Source organism: Equus quagga, chromosome 7 (genome assembly GCF_021613505.1).
Source record: "Equus quagga isolate Etosha38 chromosome 7, UCLA_HA_Equagga_1.0, whole genome shotgun sequence".
In the NCBI taxonomy this organism is placed as follows: domain Eukaryota; kingdom Metazoa; phylum Chordata; class Mammalia; order Perissodactyla; family Equidae; genus Equus; species Equus quagga.
In genome coordinates, this window is record NC_060273.1 from 35770139 (window position 1) to 35794850 (window position 24712).

Consider the following 24712-nt stretch of genomic DNA (forward strand, 5'->3'; position numbering starts at 1 on the left):
TGGGACAAGAAGCTTGAAGGGAGTCAAAGCCTGTGGGAACTGTTCATCCCCCCATGTCGGAGATCCCAGAGGTAAGGCTGGGAAGAAAGACTGAGGACGTGGAGAGCTCCTACTCCAATACACATCTATAGCTTTACAAACTTAGATGAAAGCCCAAATTTTACATTGGCCCCATGGCCAAAGTCTATTGGCTGCCCTTCCTCCATCTTTCCAGCCTCCTCTCCTACCTCTCTCCACCTCCTCACTCACCTCCAGCTATCCCGCCTTCTGCGTGTCTGTAGGGGGAGGGGGTCCAAACACACTCCAGGTGTGCTCACTCAGCATTTCATCAGAAGAGCCGCAAACCAGAGGCAGCTCCCAGGAGCCTCCAGCCCTCTCTTTCCACCGAGATTGCAGGGTTTCCTCAGTAGTTCACGAGGGTTGAAAATGGGTTTGGTGAAATGAGTGACTTGTTAATTGGTGTATAAGTCAGGGTTCAATGAGGTGACAGAAACACCCTAGTGATTCGAAGAGACAAAGTTTAATATAAAAACCCACGAACTAATGGGAAAGGTGCACTCTGGAACTTTATGGAAAGCCACACTTGTGGGGGCCGAGAAAGACGTTCGAGGGGAGGGGCCTCATGGGAGGCATTCGGCTAGGGCCTTGCCTGAGGGGGCTGCTGGAGGAAGCTGTTGGCGGCTCTGTGCTGTGGGCCAGCACTAGGGCAGGAGCCTCGTGCTGGAGAAGCCATTTGTGCACCTGCAACCAGGAAGGAAGTCCTCTTTCCCCGGCTCTGTCTTTCCAAGAAAAACACGTAAAGGGCCCAGCTGCATTCTCCCAAAGCAGGCCATGAAGAGTAGATTTGGAGCCGAGAGGCCATATACTGATACCTGACAGGATTGGCATTGGAGGCTAGGAGAACGGGGCCGGCCTTTGTGAAATCAGTGGTTGTCAAGAGTTGGAAAGCAGATTTTGGAGCTATTCTTTCCCTTGCGTGAACAGGTTTGAGAATCAGGTTTGGCCTTTACTCTTAGAGATGACACCGGACGTTTGATCCTCAAGCAGTGCCCCTCGTGCACACAAGGCAAAGTTTTGGTGGCTATCCTCATCTACGAAAAACAAGTTAAAAGTTGAGCAGGACTATTTGGGGTTAGCTGAACCACTTGGGTTCTTTGCAGCACACACACCCAAGCAGTCTCACCTCTGGGCCTTTGTACTTGCTATAGCCTCTGTCCAGACCCTCTACACGGGATGTCTACATGGCTCACTCTTTCATGGCTTCGAGCCTTGGCTCAAATGTCCTCTGAGAGGTACACAGCAAGACAGGCTTAAACGCATAAGGGGTTTGTGCGGGGAAATGCCTCTGTAAAAGAAAATGGGGTGGGGAAGCCTGGGAATGTGGGAGAGCCATCAGGCCACGAGGCCAGTCAGACTCCAAATGAGGGAGAGAGAGAGGGAAGGCCAGGTAAAGGGGACGTGCACAGCTGCAGAGTCTAAGGAAGGCTCGGTAAGGCCACTGGGGAGTCTGGGAGCCCCAGGAGACCAACAGAGGAGTCCATGCCTCCCAGGGACAGGTCTGCCCAAGTGTCCGTCCGTGTCTCAGTCACTGGGAGTGGTGCAAGGGAAGCAGGAGCTCCGTGCAAACAGAGGATAGGGTTCCCGGCCCAGCAGACCACTGATCTCACACCTTTGTTTCCTGACGTTCCCTGGAGTTGGCGGCCTTGGACGAGCATTCCCCTGGATGCCTTGTCTTATCAGTCCGCAGTCCATGATCACCCTCTAGAAAACAGCCCTAGAGAACGGTCAAACAGCAACCACATTTCACCAGGAGACTATAAAATCATGTTTCACAGACTGGATACAAGGCACATTGCAGGACAGCAAAACAATTTGAACTGGTCTCGGGAGTAGATTAAAATTGGATTCCTTCCAGGGATCAAGCAATACAAAGAGAAAGAGAGAGAAAGAAGCAAGGGAGAGAAGAAAGAAAGAGTTTGCCCTCAGCATTTGGGACTAGGATCTGGCAACGCCTGTCATGGATCCTAACGGGCTGGAAGACATCCAACAAGCCCTAAAGTCAAAACACCTCATTCATTTAAAAAGACTGATTTCATGTATTGATTCTTTCTCAGTCCCTCATGTTAGAAGTGAGATCCAGAGAAAGGAGACAACTTCCCAACAGCACGTAGCAAGTCAGCAGCAGAGCCTAGACAAGAACCCAGGTGCCCAGACTCCCCAATCATTCATTCCTGAGGGCCTCCCTTGCTCCCAGCTGCAAGCTAACCTCTAGGAGGACAATGGTGAGGACAATCTGAATGAACTGAATTCCTGCCTTCACAGAACTTCCAAGGAGGTGCTCGAGCTGGCTCTTCCAAGACGCGTAGGAGTTTGCCACACATGCGCCGGGAAGGAGGGCAGTCGAAGGGCATTCGGGGCACTGTGTGCAAGTAGAGAGGCCTGAAGCAGCACAGGGAGTCAGCAGTTGCATTCCAGCCCTCTGATTCCAGCGGAGTCAAGGGTTGAGGGCGAGGTGATCTGGAGAGGAGCATGCGCTGTGAAGACAACAGGAAAGCCTGGCAGGGGTTTGGGCAGCGAAGGACAACAGTAGGAGCTACCCTCTAATCACTGGGGCTGGAGCGGCCTGGTAGCAGGCGGCAGTGGGGAAAGGCCGCGACAAGGCCAGGTAAGAAATGAAGAGGGCCAGAGGCAAAGGGAGGAAACAGGAGAGGGAAGGGCTCTGTCCTGCAATTGTGCAGGGTGGGCCACCCTCAAGGGTCCCCCAGGCCAATGCCAAGAAGCAATGGGCCTTGCAACAGGAAGCGCCCTGCGCCCGACGAGCCGGGCAGACGCTCGGAAACGTGCGCTGCGCGGGTAAGCGGCTGCATTCAGACGGAGTGGAAGCTCGGAGGAAGCTCGCGCACTAGGTGGCCGAGCCGGGACCTGATCCCCAGCGTTCACACGCTCAAGGTCCCTGCCCTCCCGCCGCCGCCCTCAGTTCCTTGATCGTCAGCCAATAGGAACCGAGACCCCCGGCGGTTCCGCTTGGGCGTGGGGTCAAGGGTCACCTATGATGGCGGCGCTCAGCAGCAGCTGAGGCGTGAAGCGGAGAATGGCGCTGGCGGCGGAGGCTCGGCTGGGGCGCCGGCTGAGCTCCGGGGCCGAGGCGAAGGCCCTGGACGGCGGCCGGGCGCTCGCGGAGCCCGCGGAAGGCGGCCGCGCCCGTGGTCCGGTAGGAGGGCGCGCGGCCCGCGCCGAGCGCATGTTCCTGCAGCTTCAGCCTCTCGGGGCGCCGGACAGGCCCCCTTCGTGCGGCCCAGCTCCGAGCCGAGCCCTGCCGGTTCGCGGCCGCGCCGCAGGCCCCCGCCAGTGCCCTCCCGAATGGAGTCGGAGCCGAAGGTCCGGGCGGCGCCTCCCTCCCTCCGTCCGCCCTCGCCTCCGCCGCTGCTCCCCGGGCCCTCGGCCTCTTGGAGAAGCTGCGAGGCACGGGGTCTGCCTCCGGGCGGACGCCTCTCCGGCGGCTGCAGGCCCCGGAAGGGAAGGCGGTTGGCGCGCTGCCCAGTGATGGAGCGGCTGGGCATCCGCTCCTCCCCCGGGGGTCGGGGTTGTCACCACAGTTGAGGGAGGAGCGGGAGGCTCAGAGAGCTCAAGGGACAAGCCCCGGGCCCACAGCTGACCGGCGGACGCACAGTGGGCTCCGCACTCGGGCCGTCTGACTCCCGAAGTTCTGCTGTTCGGAAGGGCGGCTGCCAAATGTCAGGGAAGCCGTGGGCCGGCTGGAGTCGCTGAGCAGCTGGGAAAGGACGTGTCGCCCGAGCGGGTGCAGGGGTGAGAGAGGAAGGAGCGAAGGTCCGAACGCACTCGAATGGCTGCACTGCAGGCCTCTGCGTTGCCTCAGGTTTGAGAAAATGGCAGCAGAGGGCGGCTCCCCGGGGCGGCTCATCTGGGAGCCCATGCTCGGAAGAGCGAAAATGTGTCAGGATGCGTTCTCGTTGGTGCTGGTTGTGGAAACCTTGGTGGGGGATGAAAAAGAAGCGGATCGGGCCAGTTTGGCTTCCGCCTTCTCTGCCAAGGGTGAGGAGTGATCTTTAACTGAAAAGGGGCGAGAGCAAGAGAAACAGGATTTCAAGCTCCAAATGAATGAAAAGTTGAGTTGTTTCCTTCTTAATAGGGAGTTGTAACAGTGATTTATGTGTTCCAGATGGATAGAGGTACCTTATGACATGTAGGATATGTGCGAGTATTTTCTGCCAGTCCGTGGCTTTTCTTTGTATTCTCTTGAGAGTGTCCTTTGAAGAGCAAAATTTTTTTTAATTTTAGTGGAATTCAATTGATGGCTTTTCTGCCCTGGATTGTGCTTTCGGTATATCTAAGAAATCTTTGCCTAACCCAACATCACAAAGATATTTTTCCCATGTTTTCTTCTAGGAGCTTCGTAGTTTTAGGTCTTGTGTTTAGGTCTATGAGCCAGCCACTTGAGTTGATTTTTGTGTATGGTGTGGGTTACGGGCCTTTTTTGCCTGTGGATACCCAATTGTCCTAGGATCATTAGTTGAAAGACTATCCTTTCCTTGTTGAATTGCCTTGGTGCGTTTGTTGAAATCAATTGGCTGTAAATCTAAGGATTGATTTCTGGCTGCTCAGTTCTGTTGCGTTCATCGATATGTTTGTCCTTATGCTAAGATTAAACTCTCTTGTCTTCTGTAGCTTTATCAGAAATTTTGAATTTTTGAAATAGAAGTCCTCCAGCTGGTCCTTGTTTGTGGAAGTTGTTTTGGCTGTTCTGGGTCTTCTGCTTTTCCATACAAATTTTAGGATTGGCTTGTCACTTTCTGCAAAAATTCTTTTTGGATTTTGATAGAGATTGTGTTGAATCTGTAGGTGGATTTGAGCACAAATGCCATCTAAACAATTGTGAGTCTTTCAGCCTATGAACATGGAATATCTCCCCATTCAAGTAGTGTTTAATTTTTCCCAGCTGTGTTTTGTAGTTTTCAGTATACAACTCTTAGATTTCTATTGTTAAATCTATTCCTAAGCATGTTATTGTTTTTTGCTGGTATTTTGAGTAAATTGTATTTTTAATTTCCTTTTTGGAGTGTTCATTGTTAGTATTTTCAAATGTAGTTGGTGTTTGTATTCACCATGTGTCTTGTGACTTTGCTGAGAACTTGTTTATTTCTGTAGATTTCTGTGTATTTCTTAGGAGTTTCTACCTATAGGATCATGCATGCTCTCTGGTTGTCTGTGAATAAAGACAGTTTTACATCTTCATTTCCAATTTTGTTGGCTTTTGTTTATGACCACCAGTGATCGTAGTGAGTACATCCCATCACTCTTACGTTGTCACATACTGTTTACTGTAGGGGCTTTAGCTCTATTGACTCATTTAGTTCTCACAACAACCCAATAAGAGAGACACTGTTGTCATCTCCGTATCGCATAGAGGGAAACAGACACCGAGAGGTTAAGCTGTCTACCTAGGTCACAGCTGGTAAGGGTCTAACAGCTGTAGACCCCATGGTGTTGCCAAGATTCAAACTAAGGGAGTCTTCAACTGAACTGCTCTGCGAGCCTGTGTCTTGCTGAATGGGGGGGGATATGACACCTAGATCACTGGGTGAGTGTGAAGGTGAAATGAGATAGTGCCTGTCAGACACTTAGCACATAGTAAATGTTCCGTATAGTGTTAGTTGCTGTGTTAATAGTGTGTGTTCTTGGAATGGGTCAATAAGCTGCCATTTCTTGCCAGAAAAACTTGACATCGCCAATCAGTTGATGCTTTCTGGGAACTCTTTTTCAGATTTCCTCTGCCGCCTGTGGCTATGGATTCCCGCTGCTGTCCTCTAAAACCAAGGATGTGACGAAAGTTTGGGGAATGGGACTCAAAGGTTCTCAGTTTGGATTTCACAGGAGCCGGAAAGAGAGAAGTGTGCACTCTCCCCTTGGGTTTCTCTGCTGTGACTGGGCTGAGAAAGCTCCCTCTGACTTTCAGGAATCTGATGACACAAACCAAATCGGAACAACAACACAGAAGGAGGCTATAAGGGCGCGTTGTTTGAAACCCTCTGGACTAGATTATTTTTCAGCCTGTTGGGTGATAACTGTGAACCTTTAGACAAAAGGACGTTTGGTGATGAGAAAGATGTTGTCTTTTGGCCCCAGAGAGACGACCTTTCTTTGCTGGCTTGGAGATAGCCTGAAACACTCTACACTGCCTAGAATGTGGTCTGGGGAAAATTCAATGAAATCCTTAAGATGGAGGCCGTATTCCAGATATTCGAAATTGGATTGCAGTAATGCTAGAAGTGATTTATGATGGCTTTTCAAAAAATAGACATTAGTCCATCCATATTATAAGTACAATAAGAAACATTTTTTAAAATAAAGGGGAAATTACCTGGAAATATATACTAGACAAACCTTTCTTTTCACTTTTCTCTTCTTCCCTCATTCATTTGTAAATATATTTTTATGTAGTTCTGATCATAGCATAGGTTTTGTTTTCTGCCATTTTTCACTTCATTTTATATCACAATTCTTTTATACTTAGTATTGCACTCTTTATGTGCTGTGAGATGCCACGTTGCCTTTCTTTATCCGTTTCATTAGGAACAGTTTTAGACATGCAGACGTCGACAGAATAGGATAATGCATCCCGCGGGCCGTCACCAGCTTCAGCCATCATCAGTTCATGCCCGGCTTGTTTTATTCGTTTCCCAACCTTCTCCCTGATAAATTTCGAGCAAATCCTAACATCATTGATGTTTGTTCATAAATATTTCAGTATTTATCTTAAAAACTAATGACTCAAAAGCAAAAGGTAAATGCAACATCATTATCGCACCTAAATGTTAAGAGTATAGTCTCTTCATATCATCAAATATCCAATCAGTGTTCAAATTGCCAGTTGTCTCATAAATGTCATTAGATTTTTATTTTTTTAATTTAATTTTTTTTTTCTTAAAGATCGGCACCTCAGCTAACAACTGTTGCCAATCTTTTTTTTTTTTTTCTGCTTTATCTCCCCAAACTCCCCCAGTACATAGTTGTATATGTTAGTTGCGGGTCCTTCTAGTTGTGACGTGTGGGATGCTCAACGTGGCCTGATGAGCAGTGCCGTGTCCGCGCCCAGGATCCGAACTGGCGAAACCATGGGCCACCACAGCAGAGCGCGCGAACTTAACCACTCGGCCACGGGGCCAGCCCGGATTTGTAATTTTTTTAAAGCTTTTTCTTCAATCAAAATCCGGATAACATCCAGACATTGCAATTGGTTGATAAGACTTTTAAAAATCTTTTAAGTCTCTTTTAATGTTTCTTCCTTGAAATTTATTCATTGATGAAATCACATTGCTTATTCTGCACAGTTTTCCAGTCTGAAGTTTGTTGAATGCATCCGTGTTGTGCCATTTGACATGATCCTCTGTCATCTGTATTTCCCCTCAATTGGTAGTTGGACCTAGAACCAGATTCCCTTTGAATGTTGTGTGTGTACCGCTTGCCAGGCCCTTAGGGGTCTGTGCAGGTAGTAATGGGGGATGTGAGTTACTTTTCAGTATTTTAAACTATTCTGCGTTTTCAGCTTATAGGGCTGTATAGGCTAACATCATTGTCCAGTTTCTTTAATTTTGCCTAGAATCACATCATCTCATTATAAAAAACCAGTTATTTGATGCAGTTCGAAGCTCTGTCTGAAATTATGTCAGTCATTGATGGATACTAATGGGTGAGTGTATTATAGTAGTAATAATGCTATTTATTTGGTGGGGAAAATCTTGTTAAACATGGGGTTCCTAGGAGAAAATAGGGCATCATTAGTGGGGAGTAGGTTGAGACTAGTGTATTTGCAGATATTCTCCTCACCTCCAGCCTCCATTGTGAATATTCAAAAACCTCATCGTTTAAAACCTGTGTGAGGAAGTGAGCCCCAGTGGCTTAGTGGTTAAGTTTGGCGTGCTCTGCTTCAGTGGCCTGGGGGCGGTTCCCTGGTGTGGACCTACACTACTCACCCCTGGCCATGCTGTGGCGGCAGCTCACATACAAAAGAGTGGAAGATTGGCCATGGATGTTAGCTCAGCCTAAATCTACCTCAGCAAGAGAGAAGGAAGATTGACAGCAGATGTTAGATCAGGGTGAATCTTCCTCAGCACAACAAACAAGAGACCTGGGAGAGGAATTCCTTACGAAGACCAACCTGGCTTCTCCAGTAGGGTTTTAGAGAACAATAAGGTTCTTCTTTAGAGTGACTCCTAAACATCTTTCCTCCTTACTTGCTTATTTAAATATTGAAATTGTCGATTTTGAATAGATAACCTATTTGCATAATTCAGAATCCTTAAGGTGCAGTAGAAGATGTGATGAAAAGTCTGTCTTCCACCTCTGTCCTCCCAGCATCATGGTTTTTCTCCCTGTAGACAACCTGTGTTAACACTTTTCAGTTTGTCCTTCTAGAGAGAGTTAATGCATCTGCAAAGGAGTACATCTGCGTATTCTTTTGGTCTCCTTTTCAGATAAGTGGTGTCATATAACATGCTGTTCTTCACCTTCCTGAGGAATCGGAGTGGATGTTGCAGGAAGAAAATGTTTTTCCTTTCCTGAAAAATTCAAGTGGTATTAAATGACGTGGGAGAAGTTCTCTTTACTGAGACTAAGGATGCTTTTCAATAAGTCAGTGAGTCATGGAGATGATGTGGTGCAGTGGGCTGGAGCTGGAGACCGGCTTTCTAGTCCTTGCTCGGCTCTAACATATGTGCCTTGAGGAAGTCATTCTGATATCTGACTGGGTAACAACGTGGGGGTCAGGCAGTATGACCTTTAGTGTTACAAATGCTATGACCCTCCATCAGTGCACTGACCCTGGTGGTGGGTCAGCAAGGGGATAGGAGGATGTTTTGGAGCCCTCGCCCGTCCCACTGCCTCTGGACAGACCTCAGGAGACGCGGGAGCTACAGATCTCCTGCGGCAGAGCCCACCCTCTTGTCCTGGCAGATGGCGAACGAGGTGAGTTGACCTGCTGGAGATTGATGTCGGGGGTTGGGGAGCCACTTGTCTGCTGTTGAGCCTGAAGTGGGCATTTCATTGAGCCCCATCTGCTTTGTGAAGCTGTGGGCATTCCCGAGCCAATCAGTAGGATGGCTCCAGAGAGCTGTGTTGACAGACCTTGCTAACTCTTTTCTGTTCGCTGCTCTCTGTGGCTCTTGGGAAGTCTCAGTTATTATTGACATGACAGCGCACACCAGGCAGCCTCCTCAGGGCCTCCCGCTCCCTTTGCCGTGAAGTCACCGAGCCGGGCTGAGTGTGCAAATGGCTTTTCCTCTTGTACTGAAAGAAGCCCATCTGCTAACACTTGTTCTGCATGGCGGGGGCTTTCAGAGTCCGGGATCCTGGGTTACCCCAAGGCTCTTCAGAAGAGCGGTTGTTTCCAGGGAAGGCCAAGATGGCTGAATTTTTCAAGTTTCTTTTTCTGGCGCCGTGTGCTTTGTAGGAAAACACAATGGTGGTGTTTAGGAAGTCTTTCAAGAGGGCTGTTGGCATTGAGAGCAGCCTAGTGACAGGTCCAGGGAATGGGGTTGCTGAGGCCTTTCACAGGAGGTGTTCACCTGTCGTGGACTTTCCGGGAGGCAGGAGGACGGCCCAGAGGGGAAGCAGAGGGACAGTAGAGGTGGCCTAGCTGAGAGTGTGCCTGCACTGGCTGGGAGTGCTGGAGGAGGAAACCCAGTGGCCATTGAGTGAGCGGTTGGACTGGCACCACTTTCCAGACCCCCTTCCGGTCCTAACTTTCTTGGATCCCCGACCCTGCAGAACTGATTTCCCTGCTGGTGGTTTCTTTAGGCTTCAGCTTGCGAAACAGCTCTTATGGGCAGTGTGCATGGAAGGTGATCAAAAATGGAATTTGCTCATGAGCCTCTGCAGAGACGACCACTTCCAGAATTGTGTTGAGCATTAAACATTTCTGGAGTGGCTACTGTGGGATCGACCCACAGAGCAGAGAAAGCCAGGTTCCTCGTGCCTGAGAGGACCAGGGAGCCCTCCCCAGAGAGCTGTGGGGAGGCTGTTCCGTTGCAGGGAGAGCTCCGTCTGTGAGCCTGGTGGGAGGGAGGGGGCATGAGCGTCTTGTGATGCCTGGACCCTCTGAATCCTTCTTTTATTTTTAATCAAATTGACTAAGTTCAAAAATTTGTCATGTTAGTCTGAAAAAACTTCCCCCCAGCTCCTCACATTATGCTGGTGGATTAAACACCAGTCGCAGCTCTGGCAGCAGGTGAACATCACCAAGGGATTTGCTGCTTTTGTTTTACTTTGCGACCCACGTCTAACTCTGCCTTCTCTCTGACCTAACAGTTCCTATGTGCGTGTGGGGCCGCCAGTTAGGGGTGATGGGGAGGGGCCAGAAGCCCACATTGTTCACCGTGACCATATCTCTTACTTCTCCCCAGATTGCTCCCAGCCGTAGTGACAGTCACGAAGTCCACAGAGTGCAGGACTTCGATGAACAGGTGTTCCAGGTAAGAGACGTGGGCTGAGAGCCACTTATTCTTCCCCTGGGATGCTTTAAAAGGCTGAAATTTGGGTGGGGTGACGGCATATCTGTTAGGGGGATTTTCTGAATTAATACATTATTTTAGTAAAAATTATTGCCTGCGTTACCTAAGCCAGGATGTATGATGGATTGTGAGGTACCAAATTTGATTAGGTTTTGGGGGATAACACTCGTGGGAGAGACAGGTTACAAACACTAGCTGTACCAGAGAAGAGAGTGTCCCAGCACTGTGTGTGTTCCAGGCTGACTTCATCTTGCTCATCATTTTGTTCCCATCCCTGGGGCAGTGCCTAGCACGTGGTAGGTACCCATAGTCAATCCATAAATGAATGCAAACAGAAAGTGCTGTGAGAGTAGCAAAAGGGGAATTGGTAAGTCTCCCAGGGTGGAACAGAAGGGAGAGAAGGCATCATGGAGGAGGTGGCAGGGGAATTTACCAGGTAGACTGGGGATGGGTGGTAGGAAAGGTTCCATGGCAGAGGGGAGGGGCAGGGGCAGGCTTTAACTGCTGAGAGCATGTGGGGCGGCTGGAGTTTGATCTGCTTCCAGGGCAGCAGTGTGGGAGAGGCTGGAGGACAGGTGGAGAGTGAGTGATGCAGGATTTTGTGGAGTTGGGGGAGGAGGTGATGAAGGCCGCTTGGGGAGCTGTGGGCAGCAGACACAGGTGGGGAGACGTGTAAGCAGAATTGACCGGATTTGGGGCTTGATTCGATGGACGGAGTGAGCTAGAGGGAGTCGAGCATGACTCCACAGGCCAAAGAGCTGCTGCTGATGTTCTCAGCCCAGATGGGGGAGTCCCAGAGGAGGAGCGGGCTTGGGGTGGGTCGGAGGGGGAAGCAAGGAGGAAGTAGAGAGTGTATCTGCTTTTAGGGTTGCGGTAGAGTGTAGTGCTTCTTGCACAGGCTTCAAAGTCACATGGATGCGAGTTCAGGTCCCTGCTTCCCCAAATAGTAACTGGATGACTTTGGACAACTTACCAACCTTCTCTGAGATTCAGTTTCTTGTTAGATGGTCTTGGATATTGTCTTAGCACAGTGGAAGGCATGATAAGCAGTCATTAAAGGTGCTTTTCATTAGGCTGTTAGAAAAATAGATCTGGAACTCAGTAGAGTTTTGGGGACTGGACGTAACAGAGTACAGTGGAGAGGGAAAGTCTTGGGAACAGATGCTGCCTCCCAGGGGAGGGTGAAGAGTGAGGAGAGAAGAGGGCAGAAGACAGACGTTGGAGGAGGCTTCCAGCACTGAAGGGTGAGGAGTAGAGGCGGAGCTAGTGACTCACATTGGAAGCTCTTAGAGAGGCACAAGAGAGGGATGGGGAAGAGAAAGGCTCCTGGAGGAGGGAGTGGTTCCTCGGGGGTGCAGTGCGATGGAAGAGCTCTTGGGTTTGCTTCTTAGGATGTCGGGCACCCTCCTTTAGCAAGAGCACTTTCTGTGCAGTGGGACAGAAGCCAGGCTGCAGTGGATTGAGAAAGAATCTGATGTGGAGGCCGTGTGGGGCAGCCTGCCTGGATCCAGGCCCCTCAGGGCTCAGGAGGAGTAGGGAATGCTACAGTGCTTTGGATCCCTCGACTAGGACACTGGGCTTCCAGAGACTTCTCATCAGCCTCTGCTTTGTTTGTCTTTTATAGGTTGTGTGTGGTCAGGATCATAGTCTGTTCCTAAGGGACAAAGGAGAAGTCTGTTCTAGTGATGGGGCACGGATGGACAAACAGATAGTGCCCCTCACACCCCCTTGGGAGGGGCCGTATGCAGATGTGAGCTATAGGGCTCTTGGGGCTGGAACCACGTGCCTTACTTTGACTCTTATCATTTCCTGGGGACACCATTCTCTTTGTCCAGTCCATTTCCCCTCACCCCAGCTCCCATGGACAGGAACTGCCAAAAGGATGGATGGAGGATTAGAGCTGCCCCTCAACAAAGGGCCTTTCTCTCTGCAGAGTGAGTGCTGAGCCTTTTAAAGAAGAAACAAGGGCACCAAAAGGGAGCTCAACTTGAGCTGATTTCAGCAGAATGTGGGTAAGGGAGAGAGGAATGAGAGAGAAGCTTTCTCAACCTTGTATAGTTAATCTCATCTTTTTGTGTTTGATATTTGTCTGAAGGGAGGGCCTTTAAATTAAGACTTAAATGTGGTATAATCCTCAGTAATCCTACCACCGCATCAGATCATCTTTGCTCACTGTCTCGTGTTTCCTTCCAGTCCTTGTTCCTCTGTGTACATCTTTTATACTGTCGTCGTAGCATAGGTGTGGCTTTATATGCCCTTTTATCATTTGCATAAAACATTTTTCCATGTTGGTGCAATCAGTTTTCACAGTTACGGTTTTTAATATTTGTGTGATATAGCGTCAGATTAATTTACCATAGGTAATTAATCCGTTAACCCTTTTATCAAGTCGTTACTTAATCATCACCCTGTTGTCAGCAGGCATACTATTTTGGGGAGTGAGTGCAGCAGCCACTGGGGATACTGTGACATTTATCATGTGTACATATATAGCTTTTGCTTTCATTTGGATTATTGCTCTAGGATAAACCCCGTGAGTGGGTCAGAGGATTAGGATATTTTTATTGTTGTCAACGTATTGTTCAATTGCTTTCCAGATACTTTACCAGTTTATACTGCCAGCGGCAATGGAGAGGAGAGCCGCTTTCTTCCTATCCTCACTAGCAGTGAGTATTGTCCATCTAAGTGTGCTCATTTCATTACTGTGCCAGGTTTTTAAACGGGCTTTTCTTTGATAGCTACAAAACTGAAGCTTCTCTTTATTTTCACAGTCTTGGGGTGGGTAGATTTTTCACATCAGGTTTTTGTAAAACTACTAAAACAATTGATTCTGAAGCAGAGACAGGAATAAGGTGAAAAGTAGAAGTCCCACTGGCTGGAGATAACCGTGCTTATCAGTTTCCTGGTGCCATTCTGGAACTTGCCCTCACCTGCTGCACCTTCTCCCCTCCCTGCCCTTGCTTGCCAGGCTCTGAGTCAGCCCTGCTGCCCTGCCCTCAGTCCCTGGAGCGAGCCCTCCTCTTGACTGCCGTAGGGCCTTTGACCGTGCCGTCCCCTTAGCCTGGAATGCTCTTCTTTGCTCCCCTTTTCCTCCTGGGCCTCAGGTCAGGGGTTATCTCTTCAGTGAAGGCTTCCCTAACCATTCTTTCTAACTCGGTGGTTCTTTCTTTCTTCCGGTTTCTCTCCCAGCATCCTGTTCCTTTCTTTCATGATCCTTCAACAAGTCAAGTCACTTTTTAAAAATCTTTTTGATTATATCAGCATTATGGTGTCTGCGGAAGCTGATGTATAGGCAGTCCAATTGACCTACACATTCAATGCAATCCCTGTCCGAAGCCCAACTGCCTTATTTGCCGAAATGGACAGGCTCGTCCTCAAATTCATATACAGTCACAAGGGACCACCAATAGCCAAAAACATTTTGAAAAAGGACAGCGTTGGGGGACTCACTTTCTGCTTCCAAAATGTCCTAGAAGGCTATGGTGATCGGAGTGTGTGGTACGGGCATGAGGACACACACAGATCAAGAGAACAGAATTGTGAGTCCAGTAGTAAACACACACACTGCGATCCATTATTTATATTGAGGTACAGTTGACCTACAACATCCTATTAGTTTCAGGTGTGCAACATAATGATTTTATATTTGCATATAGTTCTGAGGTGCTCACCATGATCAGTCTGGTTAACGTTGTCACCATACGTAGTTACAGAATTGTTTTTCCCATGATGAGAACTTTGAAGATTTCCTCTCTCAGCGACTTTCTAATACGAGATACAAGTATTGTAGCTGTAATTGCCAAGCTGTACATTACATCCTCGTGACTTGCTTATTTTGTAACTGGAAGTTTGTACGTTTTGGCTCCCTTCACCCATTTCACCCACCACCTCTGGCAACCAGCAATCTGTTCTCTGAATCTATGAGGTTTTTTTTTTTCTTGATTCCTCGTATAAGTGAGATCGTAGAGTATTTGTTTTCTGTGGCTTTTAGTATAGTCACAGGGTTGTGCAGCCATCACCACTATCTAAATCCAGAACATTTTCTTTTTTCCCCCTGGAGAGAAACACCTCATACCCCTCATAGCCAGTTTTCTTGCATCTATAATTCCATCTACTTCTTTGCCCTGGATTATTTTCAAGCAAATCCTAGATATCATACTTCCTCCATAAAAGTTTCAGTATGTATCTCTGAAAGATAAGGAGTATTTTAAAAACATACTCCCTTCCTTAATATCATCAAACTCTGCCGACATCCAGAAGGGTTTTAGATATGTGTTAACAGGTAACAAGATCTCCTTACAGGGAAACTAAAGGTCAGCTAAGAAGATGAAAGACTGCATTCTCTCTGGTCTGGTGCAGTGGCTAGAAGTACATACAGATTTGGCTCTGAGCTTCCTAGTAGCCAAAGCAAAGAAGAAAATATGGTCATTTAAATGGTGCATTGTTTCTATAAGATAAACAGCAAATAACTTGTTTAGGAGAAGTACTGCTCTCCCTGATACCAAGGCTGCAAACTTGTCTCCCATGGACTTCCTGTGGGGGCAGATCAGTGTTGTGTCATTGTTATCTATCGCCACGTAACAGATGACCCCAAGACTTAGTGGCTTAAAACAATACCCATTTCTCATCTCCGTTTCTGTGGGTCAGGAATCTAGGAGGGGCTTAGCTGGGTCTTTGGCTCTGAGTCTCTTGAAGGCTGTGGTCATCTTCGGGTTGCACTGGGGAAGGCTCTGTTTCCAGGACTGCACCGGTGGTTGACGGCAGCTGCAGGTCCTCGTGGACTGTTGCACTGGGTCCCATTGCCTCACTGGCAGTTGTGCAGCTAATGCTTGTTGGCCAAGCCTTTCTTGGCTCCTAGCAGTGTAGGCTTCTCCATGTGGCAGCTCCCAACATGGCAGCTGGCTCCATTACAGCGAGCCAATGAGAGAGTAAGAGACAGAAGCCAGTGTTCTCTCATTGATCTTGGCAGTGCCCTCCGTCACTTTTCCTGGCTTTCTGCAGGTCACTAGGCCCAGCCCCCACACAAGGCTGGGGATTACACATGGCTGTGAGTAGCAGGAGACGGGGTTCATTGGTGGCCATCTTAAAACGGCCCACCACAACCATGATCTTTCCTGTGGCCTGAGCCTCACCCTGTCGGTAACAACAGGGGTGCGTTTCCAGAGGCTCTTTGGCAGAGCGCAGGTAGGTAAAGCAGCTCTCTGGGAGCCAGGCAGCAGAGACCAGGCCCCAGCTCTGACAGCCTCATTCATCTAGGCATAGATTTTCTGGATCACTAAGCCCCTTCATTCGTTTTGTGTCAACTTAGGGACTGTTATCGTCCAGCTGTCTTCATTTGAAAATGACTCTGTAAAGATTCATTGCTGTCACTAAAGCACTTAAAATCTGTCCATCCAGAGTTCTTTCTCAGCAGAGCGCCAAGATCAAGTCCTGCCCGAAAGCTAAGCTGGCCACACTTGCTCCCATCTCTCACTCTCAGCCGAAACACTTGCCTCCTGTGTCGTTGAGGAAACAGATGCCGTCAGCTGAGAAAGCCCTCAGTGTCCCAGTTGGACTCCCACCCACTTGCTGGTAACTGTGCCCACCCTGGGCCCCTTCCCTTTGTAGCAGCAGGGGAGGTGTGTCTCTCCTGTTGGAGCTGGTGCTTCTCTCTGTGCCCTGCATCCCTCTCCTCCCATCTCCTCCAAAGCCTCACTCCATGTGCTGGGCCTTCTTTCCCACAGCCTCAACCTCCCTCTCTGCTGGCCCCTCCCCATCAGTCTTTACACCTGACTCAGGTGTCTTCATCTTAAGAGGCCCTGTGTGGACCCCTCGATCTCCTCCCGTTCCCCCACCCCTTGGCTTCACCTCCTGCCTTGCCTTCTAGGCCAAACTTCTCTCAGCTGCATTGACTTACTGTCTCCATTTCCTTGCCTCCTTCTCATTGCTCTGCCCAGTCCACTCAGCTTCCACCCTTATCAGCTTGCTGAGTGCCTCTTGCTAGGGTTCCAGTGACCCCCATGTTGCTGAAAACAATAGTAAAGAACCTGGAGAACATTGTCCAGTCTTGACCTTTCTTGACCTCTCGGCAGCATTTGACGTTGGCCATGACATGCTGACCATCTTTGTGAAGACCAGTCTTCCTTTTGCCCTGGGACTGGACTGTCCATGGGCCGTCCTCCTTTCTCGTTCCTTCTCCGTCTCATTTCCTGGGCCAGGCCTTCCTGTGTCAGAGGTCCTCTGTACAGGGACTGTGCTCTCCTTTCCTCTGTGCTCTCTGTCCGAAGGACTCATCCTCACCATGGCTGCATCGCCGTCGTGAGCTCAGGCCTCTCCAGCTGGCAGGTCAGGCCCAGGGCTGCTCTTCAGAGGTGCAGACATCTCTCAGTGCCACTTGACATTTGCCCTTGGCCGTCTCTTGGCACTGCAAGTTCAGTGCGTCCAAGACTGAACTGCTTGTCCCCCAGCTGCTCCTTCTCCACTGTTTCCCACATCCACTTGCGGTCCCCTCTAGAGGTCATGTCCCTCCCCTACTTAGAGCCCGTATTGGCTCCCCGTTGTGCTTAGAATAAAGATGAGAGACTTCTGTGGTCTACAGCATCCTGGTGATCTGCCCTCCCTGCTGCCCAGCAGTGTCTTGCAAATACTCCCCGTCGTCCCTGGCGGGATGGGATGGGACGGGTCCCTTGGGTTCACAGGCGGCAGACCTCAGCCTCAGGGAGGGCTGGTGGTTGTGGGCAGAGCTAGTTAGATGAGCTCAGGAATAGCAGGGGAGGGTGACATTCCTGACGGAGAGGTGATAGCCGTGGTTGATATGTAAACAGATGGACAGCACAGAGCTCAGTAATTCTGTAGCAAAGCTCTGGAATGGAGAAGGAACTGCCATTTCCCCTTCCCTTAGCCTGGGCCCCCGACGCCTGTCCTGCCTCCTCCCGAGAGCCTGCGCTGAGAAACAGAGGCAGGTGGAGAAGAGCCTTGGGGTTTGGATGCTGAGCGCCACGCCTCCAGGACTTGACGTCTGCCACCACTGATGAGTATTCAGCTTTTGATAACCAAAAAGTCATTTGAGAGAATTTGAAGCATCTGGCAGAAGTTGTTTGGGCCTTGGCTTGCCCTTCTGGTCAGTGTGAAACTTACAGCTGTTAGCAGGGAAAACTGTCCTTCTAAGGCTCTCCTGCATTCACAGGGGGTTTCTGGGTGATTTATGGCCTGGGCCCATCCAGATTACCCTCAAGATGTGGGAAGTTTGTATTCTGAGATTGGTCAGCTGGCTAGACTTACTCCACGAGCAAGAATTTGAAAAAGGAGAAAGAAATGGCAGTGTGGGGGCTGGCCCTGTTGTGCAGCGGTTAAGTGCGCACGTTCTGCTTTGGGGGCCCGGGGTTTGCCGGTTCAGATCCCAGGTGTGGACATGGCACCACTTGGCACACCATGCTGTGACAGGCGTCCCACATATAAGGTAGAGGACGATGGGCACGGATGTTAGCTCAGAGCCAGTCTTCCTCAGCGAAAAGAGGAGGATTGGCAGCAGTTGGCTCAGGGCTAATCTTCCTCAAAAAAAAAGAATGGGCAGTGTGGCTAAAGTCACAAAAGTGATGTGAGAGTAATGACAAGCAGTGTGTGAAGAAGGCAGAACCCAAGGAATGCATGGCGCTGAAGGTTACGTTAACTTTTCTCCTAAGAGCCATAGAAAGTTAGCAATGAATATAAGGCACATATGTTTAGATGATCAACTCTAATAGATATTCCCCGTTGTGATTATAGTTGTCTGAATTGTTACCTGCAGTTAAAAGAAGATCACCAAGTAGAATAACGGTTGCTCAGATTAAACCATAAAATGACCAATGTACTAGACCATCTCTTAATGACCATCTTTTCATTTATAGGAAAGAAATTCACTTCTAAGATTTTTAGCATTGCAATTCCCATGCAGCAGAGAATCGTAGTTTGCAGACGAAAAGAAATGTATTGCTATAATCATTGTCTTGGCATGGGGAGAGAGAATATAGACTGCAAGAGATAAATTCCTTCTTTGTTTACTTACACTCAGACAGCGTGTCAAGTGTCCAGACGATTAATATCCAAACAAGCAGAGGAACCACTGCCTCCCGAAAGCAGAAATATTTCTATCATTTGAGGAATCTTTGGGAATGGCTCTGGCCTGTGTGAGCATTTCCTTGTCCATCCTCACAGCTCTAGTTCTCGCACTCTTTGTAAAACACTGAGACTCTCCCATAGTCAAAGCCAATAACAGAGCTTTCAGCAACACCCTCCTCATCTCTTTCATCTTCTGCTTCTTCTGTTCTTTGCTTTTTATTTCTCGACCTACAAAAGCCACTTGCCTCCTTCAACAAACAGGTTTTGGAATTGTATTCACTGTGGCTATTTCTTCTGTTTTGGCCAAAATCATCATGGTAGTCCTAGCGTTCAGAGCCAAGAAGCCTGGGAGTAGGCTAAGGATGTGTGTGGCACGCACAACCCTCAAAACTATTGTTCCTGTCTACTCACAGATCCAAGCCACAATCTGTGGGATTTGGTTGGGGACTTCTCCCCCATTTCTAAACAAGGAATCTCACTCTGAGCCAGGTGTCATCATCATTGAATGTAACAAGGGCTCCATCACTGCTTACTCCTGTGTCTTGGGCTACATGGGCCTGCTGGTGCTTGTGAGTTTCATTGTGGCATTTTTGGCCAGGAGCCTACCTGACACTTTCACTGAAGCCAAGTTTGTTACATTCAGCATGCTGGTGTTCTGCAGTGACTGGATCTCTTTTCTTCCCACTCACCATAGCACCAAGGGGAAGGCCAAGGTGGCTATGGAGATCTTCTCCATTTTAGCCTCAAGTGCTACATTATGCACCTTCATATTTATTTGCAAGTGCTATGTCATTCTGCTGAGGCCTGAAAAGAATGTTGAGGGATGTTTAAAGAAGAGATGACTCTATAGTATTTAAAAATTAGGGAATTAAAAAAACTCAGCTATTAGATGGCATTAAGTTAAGAAAACAGACAGATGAGAAATGTCAAATGCACAGAGACTCCTCATAAAGGTACTCTTCCAACATAGGGCACATTAAGTTCTGAGTAATATTGGAAATATTTACCAGTGTATGGCATGGGCACCACCCAATATGAACAGACCCTGTGCAATCAGAATAGATGGTGGTAGGAACACTGTAGTGGTGTGTACCAGTTGAAAAGCTGCCCCACTTTTACTAAATTTATGGTATAAAAGATATTTGCAGAGGGCTAATTGTGAGCAGATTTTTTTAATTGAGGTCATAATAGTTTATAACATTGTGAAATTTCAGTTGTACATTATTATTCATCAGTCACCATATAAATGTGCCCCTTCGTCCCTGATACCTACCCTCCAACGCTCTTCCCCTCTGGTAGCCACTAAACTGTTCTCTTTGTCCATGTGCTAGTTTATCTTCCACAGATGAGTGAAATCATACGGTATTTGTCTTTCTCTGGGGTATTTCACTTAATGTCAATACCCTCAAGGTCCATCCATGCTGTTGCAAATGGGATGATTTAAGGACAGGCTTTAAAAAAAATTGTTTTGCATCACTGGATAACTTTTTGGAAAAAGACTAAATTTAAATCCATAACTTCCACCACATACCAGGTTAAACTCCACATGGATTAGAGATTTACATATTAAAGAAGCAGAAGCAGAAGCAAAAGACGAAGAAGAGGAGGAGGAAGAGGAAGAAGAAGAAACCAAAAAAGTTAAAAAGTTAACCTCGGAATGGAGAAATATTTCTAATGATGTCTCAAAATCCAAAATCCATAAACTATATGCCAAGAGAAAAACATCCAAATATAATATAGACAGTTCATTAAAAAATGCAAATAGATTTTAAACATGAAAATTTCAACTGCATTCATGATAAAAGAAATGCACATTGAAACTATACCAAGTTTCCTCTTCTGGCTGTGATGCAGTTACTAGGACTGGACTGACTGACTGGACGCATTGTAAAGAACTATGAACCTAGACAGAATATATGAAAAAATGTCTTCAGGCCTTGGACAACAGGCAGTACAGACCCAAAATCCCGGAGAAAAAGGAAATAAATGAGGCGAGGCCTATGATTGCTCTGGCTTTCCAACTGGAGGCACTTTCTAGACCCCAGTGCAAAGGAGAAAGAACTCAAACAGATGACAGCTGGCTCTCTGAGTTGAGGAGACAGGGACTTGAATTCAAGGAGGCAGAGGTAGCTGGGAATTGGGTAGGGAGTCCTAGAGAGCTGAAAGCTACATGGAGAAAGCCCTCTGGAAATCTCCATAAGGGAGCCTCTCTGAGTCTGTTCCTAGCAGACTCAATGCCAGCCAGTGAACACGCAGGAAACTGTAAGCTGAAATTCTCAAAACTCACACAGCTGGGAGATGTTCATGTCCTGGCCAGCCTTAATAGAAAGTCCTCACGGAACACCTGAGGCATTCAGTAGAGATCCTAGAAAGATAATGCTAATAGTTTCGTAAAATGCTAATGATAATGATTTAGTAAAAGTACTAAAGTAGCCCTAGAGTACTTCAAGATCTGCTCATGCATTCAAGCCAAGATCATACTCTTTTGGGGATGACTCACCCTTACAAACCTTAAAAACAAGCATTGAAAGAGTCAAGCTGATCTGAAAGTAGTTTGAATTGTCTGCCAGGAAAAAAAAAAAGTTTTTTGTTAAATTGTGAAAAAATATACATAACATAAAATTTACCTTTTTAATCATTTTTAAGTGTGCAGTTTAGTGGCATTAAGTACATTCACATTGTTGTACAACCATCACCATTACCCATCTATAGAACTTTTTTCATCTCCCCAAACTGAAACCCTGCACCCATTAAACACTAAGCCCATTTCCCCCTCCCGTCAGCCCCTGGCAACCACCCTTCTACTTTCTGTCTCTGTGAATTTGACTACTCTAGGGACCTCATATAACTGGAATCATACAATATTTGTCCTTTTGTGTCTGGCCTGTTTCACTTAGGATAATGCCCTTGAGGTTCATCCATGTTGTAACATTTGTCAGAATTTCCTTTCTGTTTAGGGCTGAATAATATTCCCTTGTATGGAGAGACCACAATTTGTTTATCTGTTCCTCTGTCCAGAACATTTGGGCTGCTTCTACCTTTTGGCTATTGTGAATAAGGCTATTATGAACATGGGTGTACAAACATCTGTTTGAGTTGCTGCTTTTGACTCTCTGGGGTATTTTCCCAGAAGTGGAATTTCTGGATTGTATGGTTCTAATGCTTTTTAAAGGAAGACAACAAATTCTAACATTCAGTGTAAAATTCATAATGTCTAGCATCCAATCAAAAATTAATAGATATGTAAAGAAGGAAAATGTAACCCCAAACCAGGAAAATAATCAGTCAATAGAAACAGATTCAGAAGTGACAGAAATTATGAAATTAGGAGACAAAGACTTTAAAATAATAATTATGAATATGCTCAAGGATTTAAAAGAAAGCATAAACATATGAACAGAAAAATACAAGGTAATAAAAAGAAATAAATAGAACTAGAGATTAAAAAAAAAAACCCACAACAATATTTGAAAGGATCAGTGAGCTTAAAGAGTAGCAATAGAAACTATTGCTTATAGGACTTATAATTATTGATCTCTCTTATGAGATAAAGAGTGGTCTTTATCTTGTAAACACTGGGAGACTGGAAAATCCCTCTCTTCCTTTCCCTATGGTTTAGTATAGCTCTTTAGCCTCCTGCTCCATGTAGCTTCAGATATCAGTAAATATCTTGATAGGGAAACTATCCCTGAATTTGAGGCCCCCCAAGTCTCCAGTGTTGTCACTTTAGCACAACACGATGTCAAAAGTTCAACTGGTTTTCTGTCTGACATCACTAGCCCTTTGCCTGGATCAAGCTCTAAATACTTTGAGTAACACTGAAATGTGTAACATTTGAAATTTAGGAGTGCCTGGCACAGTGTAGCACTCAAATATTAATTGAACAAATGAGTGTTTTTTTCTGATTTTCTTAAGTGTCTTTTGAAAGTTCACCTGCTACAACAGTGAGTCAATGAATATCTGTATTCATCTAAAGATGTTTGGAAAACTGAAGGTTTTCCCCCTAATATTTCAGGAACATTTACTGTGTGCCAGACATTGTTCTAACATATATTGACTCATTTAAATACTCATAACAATCCTATGAAATTCATAGTACTAGTTTCCTCATTTTACATGTATGGAGACTAAGATACAGAGGAGGTAAGTAATTTGTCCCAAGTCAAACAACTATTATGATACTGGTAAAACACTACACTATATATATATTTTTTAAACCCATGGGAATCAAGACTTAAAGGGAGATTCCACATAATACTTCAAAAAGTTTTTTTTTTTTTTTGGTCTGTATTCTCTCAAACATGTGGAATCCTATCAAAGATTAATTAGTCCTACTATCAATTACAACTAATTGCCACTTTGGTAGTCCTGTTGCTTTGCTTAAATAACAGCATTCATGTCACAGAAAATGAAATAATTCCAAATAATTTCAGATAAATACCTATTTTTCATATTTTTATATGAAAGTAATAACACGTATATAATAATTCATTATGTTCAACATAATACGTTTTCTGTCTGCTATGGCCGTGTCCAGGGTTGGCTTTCTAAGAAGTTGGTCACTCTGCGTTAAACTCACATGAGGAGCGTTTACAAACACCCAACTGCACGAGGTGCTACCCCTGGAGATACTGATGCAGTTGGTGTGAAAGAGGAGGGTTTTGGTAGCAGCATTTTTAAAAGCCGCGGCAATCCTTACTAGAAATTCTGGACGCCCGAGTGGGCGGGACCCAGCCGGGGCGGGCCTGGAAGTCACGTGGCCGAGCTGGCGCCCTTTGCGGCCGTTGATTGGCCGGGCCGGGGGCGTGGGTGCGCGAGAGGGGAGGCCGCCGCTCTCTTAACCTGACCAGAGAGTTGCGGAGCCTCCGCGGTTCCTAGAAGGTACGCGGGCGGGGCCGCTCTGCTCGGTGCGCGCTAATGGGACGAATGAGAGGCGCCGGGACCTTCCGCGTTCGCGCCCTCAGGTGGGAGTTAGCTGGACGACCGTGGGTGGATTCCCGGTTCGTCCCGGCCTTTCGAGAGGGGAGCCCAGCCCCTATGGCCGTTGCAGGTGGGCACTGAGAACTTCCTGGAGGAGGCGGCGCCGCGGAGAGTCGGAGGCGCGGAGCAGGTTTGGGGAGAAAGGAGATAGTCTGATGGGCTGGGCGGGGCAGGTGTCAGGGCTCGAGAGACCCCTGGGCCTTCAGGGGAAGTTGCATTGATGGAGAGTCTTCCTGAAGACGCCAGCTTTGGATATTTTCCGCTGTGTCAGGTCTTTAGCATTCGGAAGAGCAGAGTCGGATCAATGAATGGTCGATTGATCCTGTTATTTGGTTTGGTTTGGTTATGGGGGAAAACGAGATGCGATTAAAAGTTTAAGGGGTTCCCATTATTGTTGTTAAAAAACAAATTCAACTGAGTAAATCTTAAAGATTTTCTCGGCTTTGTTCAACGATTCGTGAATGGGCAGCATCCCATGTAGCGGATGGAAAGGAGCCCCCGAGGAGCTGTGCAAAGTCCAAGACTTACAGACGGAAGGGAGCGGGTCGAGGAAGCTACACTAGCAAAAAGCGGATTGGTTGTGGCAAGGTTACCTGCCGTTAGGGGCTGGCAGGAGTCTCTCAGGCAGATGACCTCACTAGTGCTGACCAGGTAGTTCCAGATGGACTAGTTTAAGATTTCACTCCTGGGAGAGGCCGAAAGTGTAATTAGGTGAAGTATAAAGTTTCCTGGTGTGGTGACTGGGGCTTAGCATGAGTGACTCCACTTGGGGTCTGGTGTCTTGTTTTTACCCTTGCGAGATGGCATTTTAGAGTCTGACTTCCAAACGCAAAGCGTTCGCAATAGATAATATAGTTTACATAGTGAAAGGGATGAGGCCCCTCCCCAACCGGGGAGCCATTGATCAGGACATTTTCTGGGGTCCCTCCCTGCTAAAGAGGGTTTCCCAAACTGTTTTTAGGGAACGTGAACAGTGTGTGAGGGACTTTCTTAAAAATGCAATTACATAAACCAAGGTTCACTGGTGGCCAGAAAAGTACAAGGAAAAAAAGAAAAGAAAATCCTCTGTATTCCATCACTGTGCTTCCTGAGAGTAACAATATTGCATTTATAGTGTTAAACCAAAATTG

At 47.3% G+C, this 24712-nt stretch overlaps 1 protein-coding gene and 1 long non-coding RNA gene across 13 annotated transcripts in view; one reads left to right on the plus strand and one right to left on the minus strand.

The window, feature by feature from the left end:
• Window positions 1-501: 501 nt before the first annotated feature.
• LOC124242242 (uncharacterized) lies at window positions 502-1764 on the minus strand. Its single transcript, XR_006889407.1, has 3 exons — window positions 1670-1764; window positions 1184-1345; window positions 502-1091 (listed from the first exon to the last, which is right to left on the minus strand). It is a non-coding gene; the product is annotated as an uncharacterized LOC124242242 (long non-coding RNA).
• Window positions 1765-3016: 1252 nt separating this feature from the next.
• The window catches only part of ZNF789 (zinc finger protein 789), a 33797-nt gene continuing 12101 nt past the window's right edge, over window positions 3017-24712 (plus strand). For 2 of the 12 annotated variants that reach the window (XM_046667013.1, XM_046667017.1), the window contains exons 1-5: window positions 3017-4053; window positions 5783-6802; window positions 8493-8982; window positions 10419-10487; window positions 13124-13192. In XM_046667013.1, coding sequence (XP_046522969.1) covers window positions 8869-8982; window positions 10419-10487; window positions 13124-13192 — 252 coding nt within the window. In that variant the 5' untranslated portion in view covers window positions 3017-4053; window positions 5783-6802; window positions 8493-8868. The other 10 variants (XM_046667019.1, XM_046667020.1, XM_046667015.1 and 7 more) reach the window with 10 other exon arrangements.